The sequence below is a fragment of the Muscardinus avellanarius genome (genome assembly GCF_963383645.1).
Source record: "Muscardinus avellanarius genome assembly, chromosome: 21".
In the NCBI taxonomy this organism is placed as follows: Eukaryota; Metazoa; Chordata; class Mammalia; order Rodentia; family Gliridae; genus Muscardinus; species Muscardinus avellanarius.
In genome coordinates, this window is record NC_137807.1 from 15,940,534 (window position 1) to 15,963,719 (window position 23,186).

General features: G+C 42.6%; 1 protein-coding gene across 11 annotated transcripts in view; it reads right to left on the reverse strand.

The window, feature by feature from the left end:
- The window catches only part of DEPDC5 (DEP domain containing 5, GATOR1 subcomplex subunit), a gene marked incomplete at both ends in the record, with an annotated part of 155,196 nt that extends 132,721 nt beyond the window's left edge, over window positions 1-22,475 (reverse strand). For 10 of the 11 annotated variants that reach the window (XM_080717552.1, XM_080717560.1, XM_080717553.1 and 7 more), the window contains 6 exons: window positions 2,454-2,503; window positions 4,962-5,045; window positions 7,920-8,005; window positions 12,260-12,306; window positions 14,378-14,465; window positions 22,418-22,475. In XM_080717552.1, the coding sequence (XP_080573678.1) occupies window positions 2,454-2,503; window positions 4,962-5,045; window positions 7,920-8,005; window positions 12,260-12,306; window positions 14,378-14,465; window positions 22,418-22,475 (413 nt within the window). The remainder of the gene's footprint in view (window positions 1-2,453; window positions 2,504-4,961; window positions 5,046-7,919; window positions 8,006-12,259; window positions 12,307-14,377; window positions 14,466-22,417) is intronic. The other variant, XM_080717557.1, reaches the window with a different exon arrangement.
- Window positions 22,476-23,186: the final 711 nt, after the last annotated feature.

Below are 23,186 nucleotides of genomic sequence, written 5' to 3' on the forward strand. Positions count from 1 at the left end.
TAAAGAATATAAAATAGGGCTGGGGTGTAGCTCAGAGGTGGAATATCCCTAGGTTCCATCCCTAGTACTTCAAAAAAAAAAAAAGAAAAAAAAAAAAAAAGAAATATAAGCCACTTCTGGTAACTTGCTCTCTTAATATTTATATACAGTTGGGCATGCTAGTGCATGCTTGTAATCCCAGTGCTTAGGAGGCTGAGACAGGAGGATCGCACAGGTTCGAAGCCAGCCTCAGCTACTTAGTGAGGCTCTCAGCAACTTAGTGAGACCCTGTTTCCAAATAAAGTATAAAATAGGTCTGGGAGTATAGCCTAGAATAGAAAAGCCCCTGGGTTCCACGCCCAGTACCACACACACAAAAAGGGCTGAGGGTGTAGCCTAGTGGTAGAAAGCCCCTGGGCTCCACCCCCAGTACCACACACACAAAAAAATATACACAAATGACCCGATGGGGTATGTATTTCTCTGTGTGTGTGCATGTGTGTGTGCGTGTGTGTGTGTGTGTGTGCATGCGTGAGTGTGTGTTTTGCTAGGGATTTAATCCAGGAATTACACCTCCAAGCCACACCCCCAGGTCTATTTTATTTTTATTTTGAAACAGAATCTCACTAAAGTTGCTAAGGAACTCATTAAATTGCTGAGACTGGCCTCAAATATGCAATCCTCCTATCTCAGCCTCCCAAGTACTGGAATTACAGAAGGGCTCCACCACAGCATGCTCAGGGTACACATTTCTAAAGAAAGCTCCATAAATATATTGCTGAACATTAAGAATTCTCCTAATAGCCAGGGGTGGTGGCACTTACCTATAGTTCTAGTACTTGAAAGGCTGAGACAGAAGATCAAGGGTTCAAGGCCAGCCTCTGCAGTAAGATTACTTCAAAATAAAAAGAAGCAGGGTGTGGTGGCCCACACTTGTAATCCCAGCATTCAGGAGGCAGGTTCCCAGACAGCCCCAGCTATTTAGCAAGGCCCTTCACAATTCAGAGAGACTCCCGTTTCAAAAATAAAAAAGCCTAAAGCCAGGCATGGTAGCACATACTTGCAATTCCAGCATTTGGGAGGCTGAAACAGGAGGATGGCAGTTCTCAGTCAGACAGCCTCAGCTACTCAGTGAGGACCTGTGCAACTCAGTGAGACCTTGTTTCAATATCAAGAATAAAAAAATGAGGCTGGGGGTGTAGCTTGGAGGTACAGTGCCCCTGGGTTCCATCCCCAGTTCTGTGGAAGAAAAAAACATACAACTAGGGCATTAGCTCAGAGGCAGAATGCCCCTGGTTTCAATCCAATCTCTGGTGACACACACACACACACACACACACACACACACACACACACACACACTATAAAAACAGGTTTTTTGTGGTACTTGAGATGAAATCCAGGGGGCTTCTACCTCCAGGCTATACCTGCAGACCTAATGTATTTTTTATTTGGAAACAGGGTCTTGCTAACTTGCTGAAAGCCAAAGTCACCGAGGCTGTCTTCAAACCTGTGATCCTCTTGTCTCAGCCTCCCAAGTATTGGGATTACAAGCATGTCTACCACACCTGGCAAAATATAAAGGCTTTTATAACATAGTACACAGGGCTAAGGATGTAGCTCAGTAGTAGTGTTTTCCTAGAATATACAAGGCCTTGGGTTTGATACCTAGCATTGCCAAAAGTAAAATAGAAAATAATAATAAAATTGTTTATATTGTATGGTATCAGACAGAAGAGAAAAAAGACAATGTTTTTGACAGAACTCTATCAAAATGTTAATAGTGATTACTTCTGAATGATAATAATATGGGACCTCCTTCCCCCCATGCTTCTTTGGCTAAAATGAACAAAGATTGTGTTTAAGAAAAAGCATTTTTTTCCTATATACAATTTTTTCATCACACTTGTAATCCCAGTATTTGGGAGGCTGAGACAGGAGGATCTGAGTTCACAGCCAGCCTCAGCTACTTAGTGAGGCCCTCTGCAACTTAATGAGACCTTGTCTCAAAATAAAGAATAAAAAATAAGGTTGGGGGTGTAGCTCAGAGGTAAAATGCTCCTAGGTTCCATCCCCAGTACTGAAAAAAAAAAAAAACTTAACATATGGCTGGTACACAACATATACCTGGAAAGTGCTGTTTTAATTATTTATTTATTTATTTTTGGTACTGGAGATGGAACTCAGGGGCATTCTACCTCTAAGCTACACCCCCAGCCCTATTTTTTGTTATTTTGAAACAAGGTTTCACTGAGTTGCAAAGCCTCACAAAGTAGCTGAAGCTGTATGCAAACTATGATCCTCTCCCAGCCTCCCAAATGCTGGGATTACAAGTGTGCACCCCATGCCCAGCTTAAGCTCCTGTGTATTTTAATATATAAATATCTATATGCCGCAAGTGCCTATGTAGCTGAGTTACAACACTAGATCCTACATCTGTTTACTTGTTAAGTCAAAAATGATGTAATACCTACCTGATGCCAGCAAATTCCACCTTTTGGGTGATATAGGCACAGGTGCTAACCTAAGGTGAGAGAGAGAGAGGAGAGATTTAACAGATCAAGATCATGAAAGGTCTCCAGGGTTTGTTGTGGGGGTTTTTTTGTTTGTTTTTTTTTGGTACGGGGGATGTTATCCAGGGGCATTCTACCTCCAAACTAAACTCCAGCCCTATTTTTATTCTTTATTTTGAAACAGGGTCTCATGAGTTACAAAGGGCCTCAGTAAGTAGCTGAAGCTGTACTCAAATTGCAATCCTACTGTCTTAGCCTCCCAAATGCTGGGATTGCAGCATGTGCCACCACGCCCGGTTTTCTCCTGGCCTTCTAATTTCTAACAACTCAAAATTCAATCATCATCATCATAGGAATAACAGAAAGATTGCTGGCACAGACAAAACAGGTGTGTAAGAGTTTGGCAAGTGTATGTAATAGAAAATGCCAGGTGAGAGCTCGGCATGGTCTCACACACTCATAATCTCAGTGCTTGGGAGGCAAAGAAAGGAGGATCACAAGTTTGTGGCCAGCCTCAACTACTTAGTGAAGCCCTCCATAACTTAGACCCGTGGTGGTGCATGCTAGTAATCCTAGCATTTGGGAGGCTGAGACGGTAGGATCACGGTTTGCGGACAGCCTTAGCTACTTAAGTGAGACCCTTTACAACTCAGTGAGACCCTGATTCAAAGTAAAATAATAAAAAATAGTGCTGGGGTGTAGCTTGGAGGTAGAAATGCCCCTGGGTTCCATCCCTAGGACCACTTTAAAAAAATTAAAAAAGTAGGACTGAGGGTGTAATTCGGAGGTAGAATACCCTGGCTTTAATCCCCAGTACTACAAAAAAAGAAAAATGAGAGACAGAAAAGATCAGGTGGACAATAAATGGTCAGTTTTACTCAAGGTTATCTTCACCTATGTTTACACAGATATCTACATTCATATACTCAATTAAGCATAGTACAGATTACTTCTCACTTTTGTTCTCTCTTTTTATTTTTCTAATTATGGTAGTGCTAGAGATTGAACTCAGGGCCACTCTACCACTGACTGAACCCTAGCCCAAATTCTCACAGTGTATCTCATTTTAGGCAATGAAAACCTCTCCATTCAAATAAAATATAAGCAAAAAATTTTTTTCTCCTTAAAGTATACGTGGAAAGTCAGGTGCGGTGGTGCACACCTCTAATCTAAGCATTTGAGAAGCTGAGACCAGAGGATCACGGTTCGTGGGCAGCCTCAGCTACTCCTTAGGTGAGGCCCTTTGCAATTCAGTGAGAGCCTGTTTGAAAATAAAGAATGAAAAACAGGGCTAGGGGTGTAGCTTGGAGGTAGAATGCCCTTCGGTTTCATCCCCATACCACCACAATAAATAAATAAATATTTAAAAAAAGAGATGGGGGAATGTAGGTGAGTGGTAAAGGGTCCCAGGATTCAATCCTTAGTACCACAAAATAATACATACATACATACATACATACATACTCACTCCAAGAATAGCTCAGTGGTAAACCTCTTACCTAGCACATACAATGCCATCAGTTTAATTGAAAGAAAAAGAAAATGAGGAAAGGAAGGGAGAAAGGGAACAGCAAAAAGCAGCCTGACCTAGAGGCCATAAGATCTAGGTTCTAAAATTTCCCATTCAAACCTAAAATGCAGAGTAAACATGTATAATATAAATGAAAACAGAGTTCAAAACAACTACAAAGAGAAGAGAAGAGATGAAGATATATGAAGTAACTCTCTGCAGATGCTGTAATCAGAAATGATTTGATACTTATTACTAGATCTTTTGTGTGTGTGTGTGTGGTGTTGGGGATAGAACCCAGGGGCAATCTACCTCTGAGTTACACCTCCAGCCCTATTCTTCATTTTGAAATAGGGTCTCTAAACCGGGCATGGTGGCGCATGCTTATAATCCCAGCATTCGGGAGGCAGAGACTGAAGGATCGTGGTTCATGGACAGCCTCAGCTACTTAGCAACTAAGTGAGACCCTGTTTCAAAAAATAAAAGACTAAAAAATAGGGCTGATAGTGTAGCTCAAAGGTAGAATGCCTAGGTTCCATCCCCAGTACCGCAAAAAAAAAAAAAAAAAAGAAAAGAAAAGAAAAGAAAAGAAATAGGGTCTAAATTACGAAGGGCCTCACTAAGCAACTGAAGCTGAACACAAACTAAGAGCTACCTCCTGTCTCAGCCTCCCAAATACTGGGATTACAAGCGTGTGCCACCACGCCCAGCTAAATCATATCTTACCAGACAAGCATGGTGGTGCATGCCTATAATCCCAGTACTTGGGAGATTGAAACAGTAAGATCTCAGGTTCAATGTGGCCTCAACAAGTAGTGAGACTCTCAACAACCTAGCAAGACTCTGTTTCAAAATTGGGCTGGGGGTGGAGGCCAGAGGTAGAATGCTCCTGGGTTCAATTTCCAGAATGAATGAATAAGTGAGTGAATGAATGAATGAATAAATAAACCACATCTTACCAAACTTTTCTTTAGTCGCCACATATCCCCACGGCCAATGTATTGGTCCTTAAAAGTTAATTCCACTAGATCAAGGGTCACATCCTAAAAGAAATAAACATATATCTCTCTGCATCACTTTTTCATGCTTTATTCTCAAAAGATAATGCCTCACTGTGTGAATGTATGCCATTTTCAATATGATCCACATAAAAATAAAACAAAATTTAAAAAGATAATGCCCACTTATCATGAAAAAAAATACTTCTTTGCAAAAAGAACTCTGGAGCTGAGTGTGATGACATATTGCCTGTAATCACAGTACTTGGGAGCCTGAGACAGGAGGACTACATGTTCAAGGACTCTCAGCCATCTAGAAAGAACCTGTTTCAAAATAAAGACGACTTTCAGGAATAAACCAAGTGGTAAGTGCATGTATATTTGTATTTAAATCTCGCTATGATATATAATTAAGTTGTGTCAATATAAGTATAAAAAAAAGGTTTTCAAGGCTGGGTGTGGTGGCGCACGCTTGTAACCCCTGCACTTGGGAGGCTGAGACAGGAGGATCGTGCTGGTTCGAAGCCAGCCTCAGCTACTTAGTGAGGCTCTCAGCAACTTAGTGAGACCCTGTTTCCAAATAAATTATAAAATAGGTCTAAGAGTATAGCCCGGAGGTAGAAAGCCTCTGGGTTCCACCCCAGTACCACAAAAAAAAAAAAAAAAAAAAAAAGGTTTTCAAGTATACATAAGTCTACAACAGATCCTACATAAACTATATCATATTTAATGAAGAGAGTACCAGAGCACTATTTCTGAGTTTTGTAGCCCTGTTATAATTGTTTAAGATGGGGTTCCATTATGTTGGCCAGTCCACTGGTTAGAAATATATCATTGTGCTATGAGCTTAATTTCCCTATAGAATGTCAATAATATATTCTGAAGCCAGGCATGGTGGTGCACGCTTGTAATCCCAACACTTGGCAGGCTGAAACAGGAGGATGACGCAAGTTCGAAGCCAGCCTCAGTTACTTAGTGAAGCTCTCAGCAACTTAGTGAGACCCTGTTTCCAAATAAAATAAGAAATAGGTCTGGGAGTATAGCCCAGAGGTAGAAAGCCCTTGGGTTCCATCCCCAGTATCAAACACACACACACAAAAATATATATATAAATATATACACATACATATACACACACACACATATATGTGTGTCTGTGTATATATGTGTGTGCATATATATGTGTGTCTGTATATATGTACATATATGTTCTGGAAAATAATTTTTACCTACTATTAACATCATTCCATGTAGAAAAAATGAGGACACATTAAAAAATTTAAGCTTTTTTAGCCAGGCGTGGTGGCGCACGCTTGTAATCCCCGCGTTTGGGAGGCTGAGACAGGAGGATCACACAGATTCAAAGCCAGGCTCAGCTTCTTAGTGAGGCTCTCAGCAACTTAGTGAGACCCTGTTTCCAAATAAAATATAAAATAGGTCTGGCAGGATAGCCCAGAGATAGGGGGAAAAAAAAAAAAAGTATGACTACAATGCACCAATAAAAAAAAAAATTAAAAATAAATAAGTAGCCGGGCGTGGTGGCGCACGCTTGTAATCCCCGCGCTTGGGAGGCAGAGACAGGAGGATCGCGCTGGTTCGGAGCCAGCCTCGCTGGCTTAAGAGACCCTGTTTCCACATAAAGTTAAAAAATAGGTCTGGGAGTGTAGCCCGTGGGAGTGTAGCCCGGAGGTAGAAGGGCTTCCAGGAACCCCAGTACCACCAAAAAAAAAAATAAATAAATAAATAAATAAATAAGTAAATAAAACTTTAAGCTTTTATATTTTTATTTTGAGGCATTGAAGATTGAATCCAGGGACATTCTACCTCCAAGCTATACATTCCCCAGGCCGATTTTTTATTCTTTTTTTTTTTTTTTTGCGCATCTGGGGATGGAACCCAGAGGCATTCTACCTCCGTGATATACCCCCAGCCCTATTTTTTATTCTTTACTTTGAAACAGGGTCTCACTACATAGCTGAAGCTGGCCACAAACCAAGATCCTCCTGCCTCAGCCTCCTGAATGCTGGGATTATAAGCGTGCGCCATCACGCCCGGCGCTTTTATTCTTTATTTTGAAACAGGGTCTTTTTAAGTTGCAAAACGCCTTACTAAGTAGCTGAAGCTGTCTGAGAACCATGATCCTCCTGTCTCAGCCTCTCAAGTACTGGGATTATAGGAGTGTACCACCATGCCTGGCTAATTTTATCTTTTGAGGTAAGATGTCACTAAATTGCCAAGGCTGGCCTCAAATTTGTGACTCTCCTGTCTTAGCCTTCCAAGTACATATATAGAATCTTATTAGGATAAACTTCAAAAGGGGTGTAGGGAAACGCAGTCTACATCCCACTTATAATCTACAAGATCTATATATGCCCACACATACTTAATAGTATAGCACTATACTTAAAAAAAAAAAAATGAGCCGGGTGTAGTGGCACATACCTGTAATTCCAGTAAATGGGAAGATGAGACAAGAGGATCACAGGTTCACAGACAGCCTCGGCTACTTAGTGAGGCCCTGTTTAAAACTGAAGACTAAAAATAGCCCTAAGGGTATAGCTAAGAAGAATGCCCCTGGGTTCAATCCCCAGTGTAAAAAAAAAAAAGTTAGGTAGGTGTGTGTGTGTGTGTGTGTGTGTGTGTGTGTGTGTGTGTGTGTTACTAGGAAATGAACCCAGAGGTATTCTACCTCCAAGCTACATCCCGAAACCTATTTTTTATTCTTTAGCTTGAAATAGGCTCTCACTAAGTAGCTGAGGCTGGCTACAAAGCTGAGATCCTCCTGTCTCGGCCTCACAAGTACTGGAATTACAAGCATGCATTACCATACCTGGCTTCATTATTTTCTTAATGATTTAACCTTTGAGGAAGAGTGCTGATCATTCCAAAAATATATTAAATTCCAAAATAAAGACATACCTTTGGGTCTACAACATTCACATAGACATCCTGATATGGTCTTAACCGGAACACTTGAGTCACAGTCTGGTCCACACTAATAGTTTCTAAAACAGAACAAAATCTCAATCAGAAAATACATTTTCAGCTGGGCGTGGTGGTACACATTTGTAATTCTAGCATTTGGGAGGCTGAGACGGGAGGATCACGGTTTGTGGACTACTTAGTGAGGCCGTTTACAACTCATGAGACCCTGTTTCAAAAAAAAAAAAAAAAAAAATAGGGCAGGGGGTATAGCTCGGAGGTAGACTGCCCCAGGGTTCCATTCCCCAATACCACACACACACACAGAAAATACATTTTTATTCCCAGTACTTGGGAGGCTGAAACAGAAGGATCATGGTTCACAGACAGCCTCAGCTACTTAATGAGGCTCTCCGCAGCTTAGGCCATTTCAAAATAAAGAATAAGCCGGGCGTGGTGGCGCACGCTTGTAATCCCAGCATTCGGAAGGCTGAGACAGAAGGATTGTGGTTCGGCTACTTAGTGAGACCCTCTGTAACTCAGTAAGACCTGGTTTCAAAATAAAGAATAAAAAATTATAGCAGGGGGTGAAGCTCGGAGGTCAAATGCCCCTCGGTTCCATCCCTAGACCCGCAAAAAAAAAAAAAAAAAAAAAAAAAAAAAAAAAAAGGTAAGCATATTCTAACCTATAGAGATATTCAACAGGCAATACATTTGCAATGGACAAGACATGTTCTCTGTCTTGCAAGAGTTTAAAATTTAAACAGTTCTCTGCTTTTGAGGTGAAATGACACCTGAGACTAAACAAACAAAAAAAAGCATTGGCCAGTGGTTATAACTCAGTGGTAGAGCATGTGCCTTGCATGCCGAGTCTCTGTTTATCCCCAGAACCAAAAGAAGTGGTGGTGGTGGGAGGAGGTGGAGGAGGAGGAGGTGGTGGTGGTGGTGGTGGTGGTGGTGGTGGTGGTGGTGGTGGTGGTGGTATGGTGGTGAAAGAGGAGGAGGAAGAGAGAAAAGACAGAAAGGGAGAGAAGAGAGAAAAGGAATTTTTTTTTTTTTTTTTGGCAGTACTGAGGATTTGGAATCCAGGGGCATTGTACCTCCGAGCTACACCCCCAGCCTTATTTTTTATTCTTTATTTTGAAACAGGTTCTCAGTGAGTTGCAAAGAGCCTCACTAAGTAGCTGAGGCCATCGGCGAACCATGATCCTCCTGTCTCAGCCTCCCGAATGCTGGGATTACAAGTGTGCACCACCACGCCTGGATTGAAAAGGAAATACTTAAAAACCAACATTGGGCTGGAAGTGTACCTTTAGTTAGAAAGAGTTCTTGCCAAGTATGGTGGTACACGCTTATAATCCCCGTACTCGGGAAACTCAGACAGGAGAATCGCAGGTTTGCAGACAGCCTTAGCTAGTGAAGTCCTCCACAACTTAGTGAGACTCTTATTTCAAAATAAAGATTAGCTGGGCATGGTGGCGCATGCTTTTAATCCCAGCACTTAGGAGACTAAGACAGAAGGAGCGCAGGTTTGTGGCCAGCCACAGCTACTTAGTGAGGCCCTCTACCACTTAGTGTGACCTGTTTCAAAATAAGGAATAAGAAACAAGGCTGGGGATATAGCTCAGAAGTAGAATGCCTCTGGGTTCAATCCCCAGCACAAAAATAAATAAACAAAAAATAAAGAATAAAATATAGGGCTGGAGGTGAAGCTCAGAGGTAGAATGTCCCTGGGTTCAATCCTAAGGAAGGAAGGAAGGAAGGAAGGATGGATGGATGGAAGGAAGGAAGGAAGGAAGGGAGAAGGGTTCTTAGCATGCTCAAGACCCTGGGTTTAATCCCTAGCACCAAAAGGAGAAAAAAAGATAAACCCTTTTCAAATCCAAACCCCTGGCAGGCATGGTGGTGCACACTTGTAATCGCAGCATTTGGGAGACTGAGACAGAAGGATCTCTGTTTGAACAGCCTCAACTACTGAGTGAGGCCCTCTGCAACTCAGTGAGACCCTGTTTCAAGAAGAAAAATAGAAAATAGGGCTGGGGGTATACCTCGGAGGTAGAATGCCCCTGGGTTCCATCCCCAGTACTGAAAAAAAAGAATTCAAAACCCTATAAAAACTCAGAAAAAGAAAGAGATCCTTGTAAAAACTCAGAAAGAGAGCAGGTATTAGGGCTCTTTGTATGAGTGGTAGTTTTCAATGAGCCCCCAAACCTGATAAATAAGAAGTCCTAAGAGTATGAAGGGCCCTCTTAGCTCAGAGGTAGAATGGCCCCGAGTTCAATCCCCAGTACCAGAAAAAAAAAAAGTAATAAATAACTGAGTTATACCCCAAGCCCAGTACATAGGTTTTCTATAGTATTTTCTCATGAAACAGAAATGCTGACTAATATGAACAGCTGACATCAAAGCCCTTTAGGGTTAATGAAGAAGTCTGCTTTTTTTTTTTTTCCTGGTAAGTACTACTTAAGGAATTAGCTTATTTCCACCTAATTAACACATCAGTTTCTTGAACTGCATCCCATAGCCATTAGAGGAAAAGAGAAAGGCTCTCGATCCAGAATAAGTAAGTAGCTGGCCATGGTGACATGTGCCTATAGTCTTAGCTTTTCAGGAAGCTGAAACAGGAGGATCACTTGAGCCCAGGAGTTTGAGGCCAGCTTGGGCAACAGAGAGAGCCCCATCTCGGAAACAAACAAGCCAGTCATGGTGATGGACCTCTGAAATCCCTGTACTTAGGAGGCTAACACAAGAGCACAGGTTGGAGGCCAGCCTCACCAACTTAGAGGCCCTCAACAATTCAGGGACACGCTGTTTCAAAATTAAATGTAAAAGAGGGCTGGAGGTATAGCTCACAGATAGAATGCACCTGGGTTCAATTCCCAGTACCCCCCCCCAAAAAAAAAACAAGGGTTGGGGATATAGCTCAGAAGCAGAATGCCCCTGGGTTCAACTATCAGTATCAATAAATTAGTAAATTAACTAATTAATTATATAATACTTAGGAAACTATGCTTTACCAGCTTTTTTGGTGGGTTAAGTATAAAACTGTCAATAGACCAACTTAACTTCTGAATCTAAATAGCTTCCTTAGTGCGCTGAAGATGCTAACAAATGAGATTTGTTGGCAGTTTCAATGTCTGACTTTGTAGGGGGTAGGGGGACGCTGGGGATGGAGTCCAGGGAAAACCCTTTTTATCTTTTATTTTGAAACAGGATCTTGCAAAATTGCTGAGACTAGCCAGGAGTTTAAAATCCTCCCGTGCCATCTTCCTGTGTTAGTCTCCTGAGTAGCTGGGATTACAAGTATACACCACGCCTGGCTGATACTTGATTTTTTTCTTTTTTTTTGGACATTTGGCTTATTTATTTCTCTATCTCCAAGCTATACCCCAGTTTGATTTTATATCTTATTTGGAAACAGGGTCTCACTAAGTTGCTGAAAGCCCCATTAAGTTACAGAGGCTGGCTCTGAATCTGCAATCCTCTGATCTCAGACAGCCAAGAACTAGGATTACAAACATGCACCACCACTCCTGGATGTATTTGACATTTTTATTATTATTTATTTATTTTTGCAGGTCTGGGGATGGAACCCAGAGGCATTCAACCTCCAAGCTGCAACCCTTTCCCTATTTTTTATTCTTTATTTTGAAACAGTTGTGGAGGGCCCACTAAGTAGCTGAGGCTGTCTGCGAACTGCAATCCTCTGGTCTCAGCCTCCCAAATGCTAGGATTACAACATGCACCACCATGCCCAGCTGTATTTGACATTTTTTAAATATTGAACAAAATATTTATTTATTTACTTGTTTTTTTTTTTTTTTTTTGGAGTACTGGTGATTGAACCCAGAGGCATTACCTCCGAGCTATATCGCCAGCATTTTTTTTTTTTTTTTTTTTTTGGTGGTACTGGGGTTTGTAGAAGCCCTTCTACCTCCGGGCTACACTCCCAGACCTATTTTATATGTTTTTATTTATTTGGAAACAGGGTCTCTTAAGCCAGAGAGGCTGACTACGAACCTGCGATCCTCCTGTCTCTGTCTCCCAAGCGCGGGGATTACAAGCATGAGCCACCACACCCAGCTCCCCAGCCTTATTTTTTGAAATAGGGTCTTGCTAGGTTGCTAAAAGTCTATTTGCGGAGGTTGTCCTTGAACCTGTAATTCTCCTGTCTCAGCCTCCCACGTACATGGACAAGCATGCTTCACTACATCTGGCTTGAGGAAACACAATTTGAAAAGAAAGTACCTGTACTCATTTCCAGAGTTTATGAAAAAAGGTACAGTTTCTTTAACAATGAATATAAAAATCCCAAAGATGAGTGATACAATACTTACCTTTTTGTAAATCTTCTTTAAGTGACTTGACTTGCAAAAGCAAAGGACTAGGAAAGAAAGCAACAAAGATGTTTAAGACTCTATGCAATAACTCCCCAGCTTTCTTCACTGTCCACAAAAGGCAAACAGCTTGCTTTACACATACAACATGTAGCACAACAATGGGAGCTGGGCATGGTTGCGCACACCTGTAATCCCAGTACCTGGGAGGCTGAGACAGGATGATCACAGGTTTGTGGCCGGCAAGTTAGTGGCCAGCTAACTTTTTCAAAATTTAAAAAACAGAGCCAGGTCAGGCGTGGTGGCACACGCTGGGGGGGGGGGGGGGGGCTGAGACGGAAGGATCCGTTTGCAGACAGCTCAGCTACTTAGTGAGGCCTTCTGCAACTTTGTGAAACCCTGTTTCAAAATAAAAAATTTTAAAACCAGGGGAGGGGGTATAGCTCGGAGGTCCAATGCCCCTAGGTTATGTCCTCAGACCCGCAAAAAAATAAAAATAAATAAAACAGAGCTGGGTGAGGTAGTGCACGCTTGTAACCCAGTATTTGGGAGTTGAGACAAGAAGATACAGGTTCGCTGACAGCCTCAGTTTCTACTTAGTGAGGCCCTTTGCAACTCAATGAGACCCTGTTTCAAAATAAAAAGAATGAGCCGGGCGTGGTGGCGCATGCTTGTAATCCCCGTGCTTGGGAGGCAGAGACAAGAGGATCGCACAGGTTCGAAGCCAGCCACACACACTGGCTTAGGAGACCCTGTTTCCAAATAAAAATGTAAAAAAATAGGTCTGGGAGTATAGCCCGGAGGTAGAAGGGCTTCCAGGAACCCCAGTACCACCAAAAAAATTAAAAATAAAAATAAAAAGAATTTAAAAATAGGTTGTGAAGTACAGCTCAGAGGTAGAATGCTTCTGGGTTCCATCCCCAGAACCGTAAAAATACATACATACATACATACATACATACATACATACATACATACATACATGATAAAACAATAAAAAATAAGAGGGCTGAAGGTGTAGCTCAAAAGTAAAATGACCCCAAATTCAAACTCCTTCCCCCCAGTACCAAAAAGATAATCCCCTTAGAAACAAACTATGTATTTGCAAAAAAGGAAATAGGTAAGTACAAGAGTTTCTCAGAGTTGTCATATCAACTTTAAGAACAAAAAGAATGAGCTCAGCATGGTGGTGCACGGTTCTAATTCTAGTACTTGGGAGGCTGAGACAGGAGGATATGGGTTTGTGGCCAGCCTCAGCTACTTAGTGAGGCCCTCCACAACTTAGTGAGACCTTGTTTTAAATAAAGAATAAAAAAAAACAGGGCTGTGGGGTTGGGTAGCTTAAAGATAGAATACTTTTGGTTTCAGTCCCCAGTATAAAAAAAAAAAAAACCAGAAAGATTGAACTATTTTTTAAACTTCTTTTGGTACTAGCAGTTTAATCCAAAAGAATTCTACCTCCTTCTATACCCCCAGCACTATTCTGTTTTTTACTTTGAAACAGGGTCTCATTAAGTTGCTAAGGCTGACCTCAAACCTGCAATCTTCCCTGTCTCAGCCTCCCAAGTATTAAAGGTATGTACCACCACACTGGACTCTGGACCACTTTAAAGAGAGAGAGAGACTGTATCACGCAATCCAAAAGACATGAGCACTTTTATTTATTTATCTGTACTGGGGGGTACGCTATTTGTGACCCCGTGGGGAGACGACAGTACCTCAGAATTAAAATAATTACATCAATGTGTGATAGTCTCTGAAGGTTCTGAGGGCTGGTGGCACTTACCTTCTTTTTTGTGTTTTTTTGTGGTACTGGGGGTGGAACCCAGAAGCTTTCTACCTCTGGGCTACACTCCCAAACCTATTTTATATTTTATTTGGAAAGAGGGTCTCACTAAGTTGTGGAGAGCCCCACTAAGTAGCTGAGGCTGGCTTCGAACCTGTGCGATCCTCCTGTCTCAATCTCCCAGGCGCGGGGATTACAAGCGTGCGCCACCACGCCCAGCACATGAGCACTTTTAAAGGCAAAGATCTATCTTGCCCTTCAAGATCCTTGGACAAAATAACATTTTGAAGCAGCCTACTGCCCAGTTTCCTTGACGTTAATGACATGCGCACCTGTATTCATCATTGGGGTGAGCAATTTCCACAATGTCTCCAAGCTTGATGTGAGGAAACACTTTCGGATTCACGACTAGCTCATCATCTGAAAGACAATTTGATAAAGTAAAAGACAGGGTTGGGGTGTGCTCCATGGTAGCAGGCGTGAGAATTTGGATTTAATCCCTAGCACACAAAGTAAAAATACCAAACAGAAAACACACTCATTTGCGAGGTACACTATGTACCCCATTAGGCTGGTATTATAACCCTATCACACTACTAAGATCCCATTTCTTATTCTTTTTGTTTTCTAAGGGAGGTACTAGAGACTGAGCCCAGGGCATTCTACCTTCCAATTACACCCAATTCCTTTGTTTTGGGGTGAAATAGGTTCTCACTATGTTCACTACATTGCTGAGGCTGGCCTCAAATCTATAATCTTCCTGTCTTAGCCTCCCTTGTACTGAGATTACAGGCATGTGCCACCAGGTATGGCTTCTTTCTATTTGTAATTTTTGTTATAATAATAAGTTAATAAGTTTACATTTTAATTTTGTGTGTTTTTGTGGGAGAAGTATTTGTTTGTGTGTTTGTTTGCGTTACTGGGGATTGAACCCAAGAGAATTCTACCTCCGAGCTCCACCCTCAGCCCTTTTTTATTCTTTATTTTGAAACAGGGCCTCACTGAGTTGCAAAGGGCCTCACTAAAGTAGCTGAGGCTGGCCACGAACCGCTATCCTCCTGTCTCAGCCTCCCAAGTGCTGGAATTACAAGTGTGCACCACTACACCCGGCTGAAGAAGTATTTGCCTGCTTTTACAGTACTAGGGCTTGAACCCAGGGCCGTGCGCAAGTGAGACGAGTACTGTCCCTCATCTGCATCCTTAGACCTTAGACTTTTTTTGGACGGGGTAGTACTGGGGACTGAAACCAAGGGGGCACTCTACCTTTGAGCTACATCCCCAGCCCTTTTCATTTTTTTATCTGGAAACACAATCTCCCTAAGATACTGAGGGCCTGTCTAAGTTGCTGAGACTGATTCTGAACCTGCAACCCTTCTTTCTCAGCCTGCCAAGTACTGGGATTCCAAATATGCATACCATAACCAGCTCCCCAGATCTTTTTTCAGACAGGGTCTCACTAAGTTGCCTAGGATAACCTGGAATTTATGGTCCTCCTGTGCAGTTACCAAGATTACAGGACTGTGCCACCACACTGAACAGGATTTTTGTGGTAGTAGTAATTATACCCAGGATCTCGTTCATGCTGGGCAACTATTTTCTCACTGAGCTAAACCTTTAGCTTCTGAGATTCCACTTTGAATTGAGGTTTAGTATGACTAAAGGAGCTGCATCAGATTCCAGATGCTGCGCTGAGCCAGACAGGCCTCAGGGACTTTAATCTCCAGACCTATGCTCTTTCTGCTACCCTACTGCACCCATGGAATAAACAGCCCCCCGTGTCTGAGAACTGAGCCTCTGGAAAGGTCCTTTACTCTCTCAAATGCTGCGGATCTGGCATACACCACGATCAAAACAGCCTGGTTGCAGCCAGGCCTAGAGGTGCCCGTTTATAATCCCAGTGCTTGGGAGGCTGTGACAGGAGGATCACACAGGTTCGAAGCCAGCCTCAGCTACTCAGTGAGGCTCTCAGCAACTTAGACCCTGTTTCCAAATAAATTATATATATAATCGCTAGTATTTATGCAACATTCAAAAAATCTCCCAAAACACTGTCTTAATATCACACAGTAAATCTTTGGAGCTAACAGGAATGAGGAAATAATAACCTGGAAGAAACTGACTTACTGGAAGGTACATAGCTAGTAAAGCCCAGCCAAGACTGGTTACTAGTTGGTTATTAGTTCCAGGGTCCTTCTACCTAACGCTCACCACCTCTTACTTGTTATAAAAAGGAAACCATAGCCAGGCGTGGTGGCACACATTGTAATCTCAGCATTTGGGAGGCTGAGACAAGAGGACTGCAGTTTGCAGACAGCCTCAACTACTTATTGAGGCCCTTTGCAACTTAGTGAGACCCTGTCTCAAAATAAATTAAATAATAGGGTTGGGGGTATAGCTTGGAGGTGGAAAGCCCCTGGGTTCCAACCCCAGTACAGCCAAAAAAAAAAAAAGGGCAAGCCAAAGCCAGGGATGGTGGCACATACTTGTCATCCTAGTACTTGGGAGGCTGACATAGGAAGGTCACAGGTTTGTGGCCTAACTACTTAGTGAGGCCCTCTACAATTCAGTAAGGCACAGTTTCAAAATAAAAAATAGAGCTGGGAGCCAGGCATGGTGGTGCATGCCAGTAATTCCAGTACTTGGAAGGCTGAGACAGGAGGATCACAAGTTCCCAGCCAGCCTCAGCTCCTTAGTAAGACCCTGTTTCTAAATAAAGAATTAAAAATAGGGCCAGGGGTATATAGCTCAGAGGCAGAATGCCTCTGGGATCAATCCCCAGTACCACAAAAAAATAAAATAAATAAAATAAAATAAAAATAGGGCTTGTGTAGCTCAGAGGTAGAATTCCCCCAGGGTTCCATCCCTGGGAAATGGGATGCCTAGTACCAAATAAATAGTACCAAAAAAAAAAAAAAAAAAAAAAAAAAGCCAAAGTCAAGCAAAACAGGACACATCTATTATCCCAGTACTGTACTTGGGAAGCTGAGACAGGAGGATCACAGGTTCAAGGAAAGCCTCAGCAATTTAATGAGACTATCAGCAACCCAGAGAGACCCTATTTCACAATAAAAATTAAACCTGGAGCCAGCCGTGGTGGCACACACTAATAATCCCAGCATTCGTAAGGGTGAGACAGGAGAATTGTGGTTCACAGAAAGCCTCAGCTACTTAGTGATGCACTCTGCAACTCAGTGAGACCCTATTTCAAAATGAAGAATAAAAAATAGGGCTGAGGAGCTGGGCGTGGTGGCGCACACTTGTAATCCCAGCATTTGGGAGGCTGAGACAGAAGAATCTCCGTTCATAGACAGCCTCAGCCACTTAGTGAGGCTCTTTGCAAATGAGTGAGACTGTTTCAAAATAAAGAATAAAAAATAGGGCTGGGGGTGTAGCTCAGAGGTCAAATGCCCCTGGGTTCCATCCCCAGTACCGCAAAAATAAATAAATAAAAAAAATAATAAAAATAAATAAATAAATAAGGCTGGGGGTACGGCTCAGAGGTAGAATTTTTCTAGATTCAATCCCCAGCCCTCCCCCACAAAAAGAAATAAATAAAAACAAGTCAAATAAAGTGCCCCGCACTTTGGAGAACATATGATTGGGAAATAATTTCAGGTATCACTTCACATAAGAGTTCAAAGAGACCTTTAAAATACAAGCCAGCAAGCCAGGCGTGGTGGCGCACGCTTGTAATCCCTGAGCTTGGGAGGCTGAGACAGGAGGATTGTGCAGGTTCGAAGCCAGCCTCCACTGGTTTAAGAGACCCTGTTTCCAAATAAAAATATAAAATAGGTCTGGGAGTATAGCCAGGAGGTAGAAGGCCCTTGGGTTCCATCCCCAGTACCACACACAAACAAAAATAAAATAAAATAAAATAAAATAAAATAAAATAAAATAAAATAAAAACCAGCAGCATTTGGGAGGCTGAGACAAGAGGATCGCACTTTGCGGACAGCCTCAGCTACTTAGTGCGACACTCTGCAACTCAGTGAAACCCTGTTTCAAAATAAATAATAAAAAATAGGGCTAGGGGTATAGCTCAGAGGTAGAATATCCCTGTGTTCCATCCCCAGTACAGTAAAAAAAGAAAAAATACATGCTAGGCATGGTCATGCATGCTTTTAATCCCAGCATTTGGGAGGCTGAGACAGGAGGATCACAGTTCAGACAGCCTCAGCTACTTAGTGAGGCCCTTTGCAATTCAGTGAAACCCTGTTTCAAAATAAAAATTAAAAGCCAGGCATGGTGGTGCATGCTTGTAACCCCAACATTCGGGAGGCTGAGACAGGATGATTGCACAGGTTCGAAGCTAGCCTCAGCTATATAGTGAAGCCCTTTGCAACTCAGTGAGACCCTGTTTCAAAATAAAGAATTAAAAATAGGGCTGGCAGTGTTGCTTGGAGGTAGAAGGCCCCTAAGTTCCATCCCCAGTACCAAAAAACAAATAAAACAAACAAAAACAAAATAAAAATTAAGAAAATAGGGCTTGGGTGTAGCTCAAAGGTAGAATGCCCCTAGATTCCATTCCCAGTACCACAAAAAAAAAAAAAAAAAAAAATTGCAGGGAATAGGGGCTGAGAATGTAGTTCAGTGCTATAACATGTGCTTAGCATACATGAAGTCCTGGCTTCAATCCCCAGAATCAAAGGAGGAAAAAAAAATCCTCAGGAGCACAAAGACAAAATGACTACTGATTTTAACTTGAGAAGAAAGATATCACTTTTTTTTTTTTTTTTTTTGGCAGTACTGGGGATGGAACCCAGAGGCATTCTACCTCTTAGCTACACCCCTAGCCCTATTTTTTATACTTAATTTTGAAACAGGGTCTCACTAAGTTTGCAGAGGGTCTCACTTAGTAGCTGAGACTATCTGCAAACCTCAATCCTCCTGTCTCAGCCTCCCAAATGCTGGGATTACAAGTGTGTGCCACCACACCCAATTAAAATAAAACTTTTTTTTTTTTTGTGATACTGGGGATGGAAACCCGGGGCTCTGTACCTCCAAGCTATACCCCAGCCCTACTTTTTTAGTCTTTTTATTTTTGAAACATGGTCTCAGAGTTCCGAAGGGCCTCGCTAAGTAGCTGAGGTTGGCCATGAACAGCAATCCTACGGTCCCAGCCTACCAAATGCTGGGATTACAAGCATGAGCCAACACACCCAGCAAGGTATCACTTTTTTTTTTTTTTTTTTTTTTTGGTGGTACTGGGGTTCCTGGAAGCCCTTCTACCTCCAGGCTACACTCCCAGACCTTTTTTTTTTTTTTACATTTTTAAAATTTGGAAACAGGGTCTCCTAAACCAGCGCGCGCGGCTGCCTTCAAACCTGCATGATCCTCCTGTCTCTGCCTCCCAAGCGCAGGGATTACAAGCGTGCGCCACCATGCCCGGCAAGATATCACTTTTAATTATGCTAATACCATGAAAAATAAGGTCTCACTAAATTACAGAGGGTCTCACAAGTTGCTGAGGCTGGCCACGAACCTACAATCCTCCTGTCTCAGCCTCCCAAGTACTGGGATTACAAACATGTACCACCAAGCTCAGCTGTGAAGCCTCTTAACTTCCATAGTCTGAATTAAGTTCCCTGAGTATGTATTTTGTTTAGTTTTTTATTTCTTTTTTGTATGTTTGTCTAGTTAAACTAAAAACCTCTTAGAGACAAGGGCCTTGCCATATTTATAGTATTTATGTTTAGCATAGATATATGTCTAATACTTACTGGTTGTAATTGTAGCCTGGGGTATGTCACCTAGCTACATTGGTCTCTCATACATGAAAACATATACTTGTATACATTATATTCACTACATACACTGTATCCTTGTGTTATTCTCTGTGCCAAAATTTTTGTCTATTCTACTCCACTAAATTTTAAGAAACATCAAAAGCATACAAAGTATAATGTTAACAATAGGCTGTGCATTTTCACAGAAATGGCCTGTCAAATACAGACATACCTAATATATCTTTTTCCTGGTCATTATAATTGCTACATTTACTAAGTAGGATCCTGGTATTCTGCTAAATGCTTTACATGTATCATCTTACTGAAGCCTCAAAACATTCTATGATAGGCAGACAGGCAGTGCCTGCCTGTAATCCCAGTGACTCAAGGCTAAGGCAGGAACATCCCAAACTCAAGGCCAGCCTCAGCAGTTTAGCAAGATCTTGTTTCAAAAAGGAATGAAAGAAAGAAAAGAGAGAAAGAAAGGAAGGAAGGAAGGAGGTGTGGCTTAGAGGTAGAATGCCCCTGGTTTCAATCTCCAGTACTGCAATACATATGTACACATATACTAATAAAAGTATAAAAAGTATGCCAGGCACCATGGTACACTCCTGTAGTCCTAGTACTTAGGAGCCTGAGAAGAGGGATTGCAGTTAAGGCCAGCCTCAGCAATTTTGTGAGACCCTGCTTTTTGTTTTTCTTTTTGCAGTACTAAGGATAGAACCCAGAGGCATTCTACCTCCAGCTACACCCTCAGCTTTATTTATTCTTTATTTTGAAACAAGGTCTCACTAAGTTGCAAAGGGCCTCACTAAGTAGTAGCTGAGGCTGTCCACAAACCCCAATCCTCCTGTCTCAGCCTCCCAAATGCTGGAATTACAAGTATGTACCACCACACTCAACATTGTGAGATACTGTTTCAAAATAAAAAGTAAAGGCCAAGCATTACCAGTACATGGGAGGCTAAGAAAGGAGAATCCTTGGTGGCCTACATTACCTAATTAGTGAGGCCATCTGTAACTTAGTGAGAGGCTGTTTCTAGCATCCAGGTTCTGGGACAGGCTCAGCTACTTAGTGAGGCCCTTTGCAAGTGTTTCAAAATAAAGAATAAAAAATAGGGCTGGGGGTATATAGCTCAGAGGTAGAATGCCCCTGGGTTCAATCCCCAGTACTGCAAAAAAAAAAAAAAAAAAAAGGTTTGGGGGTGTAGCTCAGAGGTAGAATGCCTCGAGTTCAATTCCCTGTACCACAAAGTAAAATAAAATAAAAAATGAAAAGAGCTCAGGATGTAGCTGGGAGGTAGAATGCTCCTTGGTTCTATCCCCAGTACCACACACACACACATATTTTGTTTAGTTTTCCCATTTCACTTTTGTATTTAAATTTGAAAATAAGATAAACAAGAGGCTTGCCTAAGATCACGTGGGAAAGCTAGAAGCAAATCTGGTAGGTGGATTCCACTTAGTTCAAGGTAACATGCTGCATCCTGCCCCTTCTTCTTTGCCTAGAACCAGGTAAAGGTTCATGCTTTGAGCGTGCCCGTGATATTCATATCTATGCAAGCTCTCTTACAGAATATAAAAACTGAAATACTATTTTAGTTTATATATGCTAAAGCAATGCAGGCTGGAACTTTTCAAAAACAGCAAATTTCTAATGAACAACACAATTAAACAAATGAATCTGGGCATGATGGCACATGCCTGTAATTGTAGTCCTTGGGAAGCTGAGACAGGAGGACCGCAGGTTCATAGCCAGACTCTGCAACTTAGTGAGGCTGTCAACAATTTAGGGAAAAATAAAATAGGACTGGGGTGTAGCTCAGAGGTAGAAGGCCCGGGGTTAAGGCCTCAGCAACACACAAACAAAACACCCCCCCCAAAAAAAAAAAAAAAAGAAGAGTAGTAGTAAACTGGCAAGATTAACAACATTTCTTAAAAGTCTAAATGCAAAGCCTGGCATGGTGGCATACACTTGTAATCCCAGTTCTTAGGAGGCTGAGACAGGAGGATGGCAAGTTCCAGGACAGTCTCAGCTACTTACGGAGTCCCTCAGGAATTTAGTGAGACCGTTTCAAAAACAGAATAAAAGCCGGTCATGGTGGCGCACACTTGTAATCCCAGCATTAGGGAGGCTGAGACCGGAGGATCGCAGTTCACCGACAGTCTCAGCTACTTAATGAGGCTCTTTGCAACTCAGTGAGACCCGGTTTCAAAATAAAGAAAAAAATAGGGCAGGGGCTGTAGCTCGGAGGTAGAATGCCCCTGGGTTCCATTCCCAGACCCGCAACAAAAAAAAAAAAAAAAAAAAGAAAAGAAAGAATAAAAACTAGGGCTGGGGGTGTAGCTCGGAGGTAGAATACCCCTGGGTTCCATCTCCAGTGCCACAAAAAATAAATAAATAAATAAATAATAGGGCTGGGGATGTAGAATGTACCCCAGGCACAAGAAAAAAAAAAGTCTGAATGCAAATGAAAATAAAGAACCTGTGTAAAGGCCTACCATCCTCCTTGCTGCTGTATCTCAGTTGCTGCTCAAAGAAGTTACCTATCCAACCTCTACTACAACATGAGTCGATGTGTAATTCTCAAGGCATATGAGAACTTCGGCCAAGTTGCACAACCCTCCAAAACCAATGAATACTGACCACTGCCCCCAAAGCCCTTCTTGTGGATGACAAGTTTGTAGACCTTTGTTGTTCTCATCTTGTCCTTTGATTTCCTTCAACTGTTCCAGTCTTGGGGCAGAGAAGTCATCTTGCCTCCCTGCCATTGAAAGACAAAACAAAAAGAGTGAAGATACTGGAGTTGCTCAGCTGCGAGGCAGCGCCAAACCTTGGATAAACTCACTCCTCAATTACCAGGCGAGAAGGCGAGATCAACTAGAACCACAGAACCCAGGAACTAAAGGGAAACCCGGCTGGGGTTTCGTCAAACCTCCAAAAAATGCATTCTATCCGCATCGTGCAGTGAACAGGGCACTCATCACCTGGTCTCCACCGACACCCATAATAATACCAAACCCCGTAGCGTGCTTACAGGAGGGTTAGTGCGCTGCGTTTGCAGAAGTGAGAGCCGTACCAGGGACTTGCCCAAGGTCACTCACACGCTCACACTCACTCCCACAGCCCACGTCTGACCAAGCCCCGGCAAGGAGCGTGCCAACAGAAGGCAGGCAGGGGTCCCCATTCCCCAAGCGCCTTCTGGCTCAACTCTCAGCGGACCCTCCCGCGTCCCTGTCCCCGCGGAGGCCGCTCGGGCTCAGAGCGGAGAGAGACTCGTCCAAGGTGACAAGGCGGGCTGGGAGGCAGTGTCGGGACTCGAACCGGGCGCCGCTCGCAGCCCGCGGCCCAGCCCGGGTGAGAGCGCCCCGCGCCCGCCGCTCCGAGCCCGCCCACCTCACGCCGGCCGGCGCCC